This window comes from Morone saxatilis, unplaced genomic scaffold (genome assembly GCF_004916995.1).
Source record: "Morone saxatilis isolate NCDOM2014 unplaced genomic scaffold, NCSU_SB_2.0 Contig5, whole genome shotgun sequence".
Taxonomy (NCBI): Eukaryota; Metazoa; Chordata; class Actinopteri; family Moronidae; genus Morone; species Morone saxatilis.
Window position 1 is genome coordinate 19,628,918 of NW_023340095.1, and position 9,803 is coordinate 19,638,720.

The 9,803-nt window shown below is 39.9% G+C and overlaps 1 protein-coding gene across 1 annotated transcript in view; it reads left to right on the forward strand.

The window, feature by feature from the left end:
- usp9 (ubiquitin specific peptidase 9) overlaps nt 1-9,803 on the forward strand; it is a 37,173-nt gene that overhangs the window by 14,355 nt on the left and 13,015 nt on the right. The window contains exons 14-26 of the mRNA XM_035677164.1: nt 1,204-1,242; nt 3,647-3,780; nt 3,896-3,986; nt 4,750-4,863; nt 4,976-5,204; nt 6,066-6,161; nt 6,370-6,581; nt 7,470-7,710; nt 7,935-8,084; nt 8,487-8,607; nt 8,730-8,860; nt 9,208-9,486; nt 9,607-9,732. Coding sequence (XP_035533057.1) covers nt 1,204-1,242; nt 3,647-3,780; nt 3,896-3,986; nt 4,750-4,863; nt 4,976-5,204; nt 6,066-6,161; nt 6,370-6,581; nt 7,470-7,710; nt 7,935-8,084; nt 8,487-8,607; nt 8,730-8,860; nt 9,208-9,486; nt 9,607-9,732 — 1,963 coding nt within the window. The remainder of the gene's footprint in view (nt 1-1,203; nt 1,243-3,646; nt 3,781-3,895; nt 3,987-4,749; nt 4,864-4,975; nt 5,205-6,065; nt 6,162-6,369; nt 6,582-7,469; nt 7,711-7,934; nt 8,085-8,486; nt 8,608-8,729; nt 8,861-9,207; nt 9,487-9,606; nt 9,733-9,803) is intronic.

Here is a 9,803-nt window from a genome sequence, read left to right on the forward strand (position 1 = left end):
TCTTCTTCGTGTGTTGCACTTGGAAGTTTGCGCAATTTCGCAAAGCCTGAAAAAACTCAATCATGCAGTAATTGTACTCTGTATTTTTTGAGTAATTTCGTATCGACACCATGGCCGCAGCCGCTGCAGCAGATGGGTATCAAGCGATGTGCTGAAATTAGTGTTTTTTCGGTCGTCATGTCGTCTTCCTTGACAGTCACCCGTTTAGTTCCTCCTCAGTTTTGAAGGCTAACGTTAGTTAAACTGAAGAAGTGAATCAAGCTAATGAGACAATAACTTCCAGTTCATACAAAGCGAAAAAATTAAAAATCAAAATCGATCCGTGCCAGTACATCCAATGTTACACTGCAAAAATTAACTGTTAATGGTTACTTCCACAAACTTAATTTTCCAGAATGTAAAAAAAAAAAAGTAAAACGGAACTCAATTTTCTGCCCACAGTCTGACTGTATCCATGGCAATATTATACTTCCTGTTTTTACTTTAAGAATTTTAATGTAACATTTTCAAAAAACTAAACAAAACGACTTCTATTAGCTCATATTTATTACATTAAATCAGGTCATGCCATTGCCCAAGTTTGCTGCAAAGCGTGGCTATCAAGTGAAACACATGAAGTCACATTAAATATCACAATCAGTTTCTGTCCATGGCCCGTTTTTTAATTTCCTATTTTTGACTTGAGCATAAAGTCAAGCTAGGAAAAATAAATTTATAAAGGTGTAAGAAAATAACAAATCTTTCTAATTTTGGATTCTATATTGAATATGAAAAGAACAAATGATATACCAGCAGTCACAATACCACAACACTAAAGCCGGTACAGATTAATGGATTTCAGCCATCGTTAATTTTATGATGTACACCTGTGCTTTTTCTACTGTGTCAAAATGTCTTCAATGAAAAATGCTTGTGTGTTATACACGCTGATAAGAAAGGTAGGTTTAGCATTATTCAAAACCTGTTCTGTTAGTGAATCATTTTTATAAGGACTTAAATTTGCCAGGGAGTTAAAAAAGAGCCTACAATGCTAACAAACATGAGCATTAATTGAACGTTACCATGCTGAATTTGTGAAATCATTGTAAGATTTATTTGAAGTCGTACTGTTACAGCATTAATTATAAATTATATTTGATTTGAAGTAGTGTTTTTTCTAGTCAATATAGAAAACATGTAGTATACATGCCTGTTGTTTTTCAGAAAGAAAATGCCAATTAACATACAAACGAACTTAGTGGGGTAAGTTGAGAGCTAATTCCAGGGTTCTACCTATTTCTGTGTTACGTCAAGTCTAACTTTCTCTTTGACATGTTTATGATATATACTATATTAAATGTAAATTTCTGTCATGAATCCGCTTAAGCAATTCTTTCTTGGGTTTCATCTCAAATGACTGATTCCTCATCTAATCTCCTGGCCAAAGTCCTGCACATGTGTAGGTCAGTCAAACAAGAGACAACATATTTGTATTCAGGCTAATGGCTAAGCAATGAGCTCTATATTTAGGGTTCAGAGGAACATTTAATTAGGGATGTCACAATTCCAGAAATGTAGTATTTGATACCAATACCATGAAATTCCACAATTCTCGATACCCAGTTCGATACCATGGTAAAAAAAACAACACAATGAATCCCATGAACTTCAACATATACTCCTTTTAATTAAAAACATTTGAACATCACAAAAAACTAATCAGTATCAGCCTACATGAGTCATTTTTTAATTTAATTACTTTCTTTGTCATATGTGATTTGAAAACATCACGCAATCTGTGCCTCCTGCTCACAGTTCAGATGCACCACGAAGCATCTCTCCTGCTGGAAAGCCAGACTGGAGTTGCGCTGACCTCCGTTTCCGAGTTGTGGTTTGTCATTTTGAGACTTTTGTATTGATGTCATTATTAAGGATGAGTCCTTCACCCGGTCCTGCACGCTTTGCAGGTGCAACCTCTAGCCTAAACCAAACGGAGTATTTCCAACACGTGAGAACGCGTTTGACACAAACAATTTACTGTCGTGTTCTACATGTGTGAAAGTGCAAAGTCAGACAATCTGATTCTTAAAGTTGTTCAGAGTTTATATATGAAAACAGTTTATACTGCTATTCTTTTTCGTTGAGTCGAGGTGGAGCTGTTGCTGCAGCTGCGCTTGTCGCCATCTTCCACGTGTTGTATTTCCGTGCTGGTAGGCGTTTTTCCATAACAGCTGACTAGAATGCTTGTAAGCGTATATGCTGCCCTGTCGGGTCCATAAAAATTGGATTCCTGTTACCCACGGTACTGTAGAAAATTAGTAAAATTGTGTTTTCAAAACTTTGGCATTGAATTGGTAATGAAGTATCCATTCTCGTGACATCCCTACATTACAACATACCTTCTCTGCTCTTGCTGTTAGAAACCTTGGCAACCCAGATGTTTATCCATCAGATGATTTATAACACTTATAAACACTTACCTATAAGGTCTAAAAAGACACGTAGATCATCGATTAAATGGGACTAAAAGCTGTGGTCACAATCGCCTAATGTAAAATACAGTAGGCTCTAATTAATGTTGAATGAATAATAATGTCATTGACTGTTATCGATACAATTATCATTAGGTGATTAGTTTTGCGATTTGATTTCATTATTAAGCAATACAAAAACAAAATTGCTTAAGGCGCAGTAGTTTAATATTGAATCCAATTTCAGCTTGGATAAAATCAAGATGTGATTAGTGAAAGCAAGCCAAGTCCACAATATTTATCTGACATGGTTACCAAGATATCAGAAAATACATCTTTGGGTAGACTCGGACATGCTAGAGGCACTTACTGGGAGTTTCTGTGCAGTTTCTCAGTACTGAACACAAGCCATACACAGAATAGTCCTTAAATCTAGACAGTTACACAACTAAATGAAAGGTCCTTTGAGATGGAGCCCCGTTCTTCCTGATGCCAGCCCCTTTCAGCACAAATCACTCAATGCAAAATATCATGGGTATTTCATGCCTTGGACCCACTTATTCAAATTTATGCTAATATTGTTTTCTTGCATTTGATATGCATACATATTTTACTTTAAAAATGTAATAACACAAGAATGTGTTTCGATCATAGTAGTTAATCTAGCCACCGCTACATAAGGAAACTGGAGTCTGAATTTAACTGCAGAATTTTAATAAATCGGAGCACAAATTTACACATTGGTAATACATTTTTTTTTATGTTGCTGATTTCTATGTGGCTTTTTGTAGTATGGTGGCAATTAAAACTGTAATTGAATTGTTAGCTTATTTGATTTTTAAGTTTAGATTTCAAGCCAAAAAACATTTCATGTGGAAAACAAGGCAGGAAATGGCCTTTATTGATATGACTTCTTCTGCTGGTTATTCTATGACACAAATACACACACACACACACACACACACACACACATAGCAATACACCAAAAGCTGCTTTCTTTATGTCCCTGATAGAAACAAATGAGAAATCAGTCATGCTATGTTTTGTTAATCAGAAAATGTATTACTAAAAGTATTTGTTACTCTTATGTAATGGCAGCTTAATTCTCACTTTGTTTTAGTCTATCTTGCTTCCTCACTGAATTTCTGTTTTTGTCCCCCTTACAACCTCCACTCCTCCTGCTGTTCTCTCTTCAGTCAAACCCAGAGAAGTCCTCATGTGTTTTACCGCCATGACCTGATCAACCAGCTGCAGCATAACCACGCTCTGGTCACCCTGGTGGCTGAGAACCTCTCAGCCTACATGGAGACCATGAGGCAGTTCTCCAAAGGTACATTGTCACAGCCTGAACCCTTTGTTAGTCTGACATTTAATTGCATTTTTATAGGTACAGCAGGTGGCTCATTAACATGCACTGTCTGAAATCTGCCTGTGTGCCTTTACAGAAGAACAAGCTGAGTTTGACCCCCAGACGGTCAGACCAGGAAGCCGCTACAGCCATGTTCAGGAAGTACAGGAACGACTCAACTTCCTGAGGTAAGTCTCACACTCAGCTTTTAGGTGAAGTTCCCATAAATCCTTGCTCATTAGATGTAACTGAGTCTACAAATAGGAATGAAAAAAATATAAACATTTTAATTAGCAAGTATATTCTACCTTAAAAATGACTGTACTTAGAGCTAACTGGCAGACAAATCTCTCATAATGTGTTGGCTCAGATCAGCTGTAATGAATTGCAGATGCATTGCTACTAGATCCATCCAATTACTGTCATACCCATTCAAAGACAAATTGTTTGAATTTAATGTAGAGGCACAGAGAAAGTTGAAAAGGGTGTAACTGGAATATCTGTGTTAGAGAACCAACTGTTGCATTTGAGCAACAGTTGGCATGTACTCGTTAGTTCCTGGTTGGTTTTTATCTATTAAGGTTTTACATCATTGACCCAGTCTAGGGAAATGTTTGTGCACACTGATATTGTACAATAGGAAGACAATATATGCAGTTTAACGTGGGCCTAATATGTCACACTAACACCATCTATGGGAGCTACAGTAAATCCACAGTCGAGTCTGTTAGCCTCTAAGCTGCTCAATTGAAGTACCTTCTTCAAGGACAAAAGTGGGTAATTAGGGAGAAGCAAGTGGTGCCCAGTGACTTCACCCCCACCAGCAATTATGCTGCAAGTCTGGGACCAGCTATGTGACCTTCAGAAGCATGTTTCTCTAACTGTCAGGCCACCAGTGTCCACTAATGATCTTCTGTCTTTGTTTCTTACTGTTGTTTTTTATTTTGCCAGGTTCCTGCTAAAAGATGGCCAGCTATGGTTGTGTGCCCCTCAGGCCAAGCAGATCTGGAAGTGTCTGGCTGAGAACGCTGTGTTTCTCTGTGACCGTGAGGCCTGCTTCAAATGGTACTGTTTAAGTTGATCTCTTCTTGCCTACAGCTTGAATGATTTCCCCTTACATCTGTTAATCAGCACACATCTGTTCTGAGTGCTGTTTTACTTTCCTGCCACCCAATAGGTACTCGAAGCTGATGGGTGATGAGCCAGACCTGGACCCAGACATCAATAAGGACTTCTTTGAGAACAACGTTCTGCAGCTGGACCCATCTCTACTGACGGAGAATGGCATGAAGTGCTTTGAGAGGTTCTTCAAGGCTGTCAACTGCAGAGAGGGCAAGCTGGTAGCAAAGCGCAGGGCCTACATGATGGATGATCTGGAATTAATAGGCTTGGACTACCTTTGGAGGGTGAGGAGAATTGTTGCAACAGGCACACATAAACAGATGTTTTTGTTTACTGGGGAGGGAGGGAAAGTACCTAGTTTCTTTCCTTTTTGTGCTATGCACTTTTATAAAGGCTGTAAAAAAATAAAATTTAATACCTTGAAAACTGGAAATGACATCTCCATTTAGTCACCTTGAGCAGCACTTTAGTCTGAAGAAAAAAAACAGGCAGATTTGATTTTAAAAGCTTCTGGTTTGATCATTTGTAAGTTTATGTATTGCAGAGAGGGAAAATAATGCACTTTGTTGGGAAACACAATGGTAGGGTCTGTAATTCTGACCACATGACCTGTTGTCCTGTGTGGATTTGGATATTGCTTTGAAAAAAGCATCAATTAATTGGTTAGGCACACATTACACACACTGTGCTCTGAGGTCACTTTTTTAAAACTGTGATATAATTGTCCTAAGTTGTTTCACGGGTGACCAACAGATGCTTTGCAGTGTGTCACTACTGTACACTTGGCATTGTAGCCTTGACGTAGTAATTGCATTATCGAAAGAGGAATTGCCAGTTGACACTGGTATGAATGGCACTATGAATGGTACTATGTGTTTTTGAGATCCTTTCTTCTCTCAGATCCAATTCTGCTAGTGTTTGTCATTCAGTTTGCAACTATATTGCTAGAGAAAAAACAGCAGTCTCTTAGTGCATTGCACCTTAGCCCCTCTTGTGCTCTGAGTGGTCTGTAATGAGGCTTCTCTTTACTTTAGTGCTTCTCACCTCCATGTACACGTATGCATGAATGTCAGACCCTCATCTGTGATGGAGAGCCCTGCTTGGGGGGAAAAATGACTTTTTTTCCCATATTCTCCCTTTTTAAGGTGGTAATTCAAGGAAGTGATGACATTGCCAGCCGAGCCATAGACCTGCTGAAAGAGATCTACACCAATCTCGGACCAAAACTACAAGTCAATCAGGTTAATGACTGTTCTGTTTGAGTTCAGAGCAGAAATTTAATCTGTTTGTGTCTGTTTCTTACTCTTGTTCAGTCATTGTCTCCTTCCTGTCAAGATTTCTCTGTAAATATTACTAGTAAAGAGGTCAATTCAAACCATTTAAAATCATTTGCTTTAATGGCAAATTATTTATCTTATTCATTGTCCTTTTGTCATCTCCCTCCTTTAGGTTGAAATTCATGAAGATTTCATCCAGTCATGTTTTGACCGTCTGAAGGCATCCTATGACACCCTGTGTGTGTTAGATGGAGACAAAGACAGCATCAACTGCGCCCGTCAGGAGGCTATACGCATGGTGCGAGTTCTCACTGTGCTCAAGGAGTACATCAATGAGTGTGACAGTGACTACCATGAGGAGAGGACTATACTGCCTATGTCAAGGTACACTCACAATGAAGGCTGAAGATATCGATTTATTAAGTAATCGGGTATTATTCTGTTGTACCCCAACTGTACTGGTTCTGGAGTATTTTGCGTGGCATTAGTACTTTTACTTAAAGTCCAGGTGAAATGGAAATCAGACTGCTGTTTGATTCCGCATAATTACGTATTTACTGTAAAAGCAGTCAGCTAGGAAGGGATTTGTAGCGGTAGCCAATAGCGCTGTGTGTTACGTCCCTCAGTCAACCAGTTGTAATGGAACCATTAGCGGACTTTGCTGGGAGCTCTCTGTGAAAAGCCTGTCCAGACCGGGACTGAATGCAGCATGTGATGCTGACGGAGGACAGTTTTTTGGCATACATTGTTAAAGTCATATTATTGATTGATTTTTTTTTTTTTTTTGCATTGAAAAATAATGACTTGTAGCTGCTAGCTAGCTTTTTACAACAAAGCACTGACATTGTGCTATTGAACTAGGCTAGTTCTGCTTTACAGCAGACACACTGTACAGAGTTCTCATTTTGTCTGTCATGTTCTTTGGTCTCTTCAGTTCGCCCTTCGCTATTTTCTTTCTTCAAAGCGCGTTATACACAGTGTGCTTTATGGCTTTATAGTTACATGGATTAAACAAAGGTTACAATTTTTGTAATGGAGTTACTCAAGGAATCGTTTAAGCCCTTTTCACAAGGACTTTGTGCTTCAACTATGATGGAAAAATGCGAACATATTTCTGTGCATAACATACCAAGGACCTCTGTTTTATGCTCCAGAATAATACTAGAGTCTGTTTGCTTTATTCAAATCTATTGCCATGTTCCTACCCCTGAAATGAAAAAGGTGGCATGTACTTTCTGTTAAAACTAAACCTTTCTTCCCTTTCTCTTGCAGAGCTTTCCGTGGGAAGCATATCACATTGATCGTCCGTTTCCCCAACCAGGGGCGTCAGGTAGATGACTTGGATATCTGGTCACACACCAATGACACAATTGGCTCAGTTCGGCGTGGCATCCTAAACAGGATCAAAGCTAATGCTGCACATACAAAGATAGAGCTCTTTATTGGTGGGGAGGTCGTTGATCCAGCTGACGACAGGAAGCTGATTGGACAGCTCAATTTGAAAGACAAAACGGTGAGTATGTTGGACTGGTGTTAGTCTGTTGCATCAAAAAAAAAGATTTAATTAAAGGTGATGTGCTTCTTTTAATGTGCATACGTATAATTAGCAACCACTGTTTCCATGTCAAAATTAACACTTATTTTAAAGTCAAAATGACTGTTGAACTGATGAACGCCATATTCAGTTTTTTTCATCTATTAGATCAGCATTAACTCTCTGTATCTTTTTCTATATAGCTGATCACAGCCAAGCTGACCCAGGTGAGTGCCAACATGCCCTCAAGCCCAGACAGTTCCTCTGACTCATCTACTGGCTCTCCTGGTAACCACGGCAACCACTACAGTGATGGGCCCAACCCTGAGGTGGAGAGCTGTCTTCCTGGTGTGGTGAGTTTACTGCATACTTTATTAACTAATAAGTGAGTTATTTCCATATCACCTCCAAATACTACACCTGTGCCATGTTTTAGTTAATTAGTTGTGATGTGTGACATGTTGTGTATGAGTATGAGAGATTTTTGTAAGCCAGTTGTATTATTAGAGAAATGTTCCATACCACACAGACAATGAGGAACAGTTATTTTTGAATATAACCCTTTTAGCAGATATGTTATTTATGATTTTCTTGTAATCTGTTGGGGAACTTGTATTGTACGTCACATTATATTGTGAAGTCACTCAGCCCTAATGACCACAGGTTTTTTTGTTCTAACCGCTGAATGGAAGCTGCAGTGGTTTGTCATGTTTTGTGAAGAGCAATACTCTAACACCATATGCCGTTTTTCACAGATTATGTCGCTGCATTTGCGCTACATCTCTTTCCTGTGGCAAGTGGCTGACCTGGGCTGCAACCTCAACATGCCACTGCTCAGAGATGGAGCTAGAGTTCTCATGAAACTCATGCCCCCAGGTATACATGCACCTGTGCTCTCAATACTATCCAGTCAATTTACTTAATGAAAACATGCACCTACACAGGCACACACTCGTAATGTTAGCTCATTGGTCGTGTTACTGTTTCTTTGTCCTTAGATAACACTACAGTGGAAAATCTGCGAGCTGTGTGTCTGGATCACGCCAAGCTCGGTGAGAACAGCCTCAGTCCTTCGCTGGACTCGCGCTTCTTCGGCCCCTCACCCTCACAAGTGCTCTACCTCATTGAGGTGGGTCTCAGTGTGCTTTTGCATTACATGTTGTGATACTTTCATGTCCTGGTAACCACATTTTTTGCATTCCCTGCTTGACTAGCCTGTGATGCAGTGGTGTGCCGTTGGGTGTTTATTTGGTGTGTGAACAGCAGTACTACGTTTTCATTATCAGTCATAGTGTATGAATATGTGGCATGTCTACTAAAGTAGCAGGATTACTGCATTGACTAGAATGTTTGAACTATGTGACACATTTGAGAGTTCCTGCTTCTACACAGCATAGACTCCAAGATACCACTAATCTTGCTGTGAGATATTGTCACAGTTAACAGGGTTCACACTATTCTTGCCCTGTTTTCCAGGTTGTTTATGCTTTGCTGATGCCAGCCAGTGCCACTCTGGGCGAGGACGCCAGCGACTTCCAGTACAACTTCTTGAAGAGCGGTGGGCTGCCCCTGGTTTTGAGCATGCTCACTAGGAACAACTTCCTCCCATCTGCGGACATGGAGACACGGCGTGGGGCTTACCTCAATGCGCTGAAGATCGCAAAGCTCCTCCTTACTGCTGTGGGCTTTGGGCATGTGAAAGCTGTGGCCGAGGCCTGCCAGCCCAATGCTGATGGAAATATTCCCGTCTCACCGGTTAGGCCACACAAATAACTCTTACAGAGACATACCTGTATGACTGGTTCCTTAAAAGTTGATTGCTATATCTCTGACATGTCTTCGTCTTTCTCCACACGCCCATCACCTGCCCTACAGATTAATCAGGCCACTCATGACCAGGCCCTGGTCCTCCAGAGTGCCCTGCAAAACATCCCTAACCCTGCCTCAGAATGCATGCTGCGCAATGTAGCCATCCGCCTGGCCCAGCAGATTTCTGATGAGGTAACAGAAAACGTAAGGAACTGATTTTTTAAATTATTATTATTATTATTATTATTATTATAGTTGTTGTT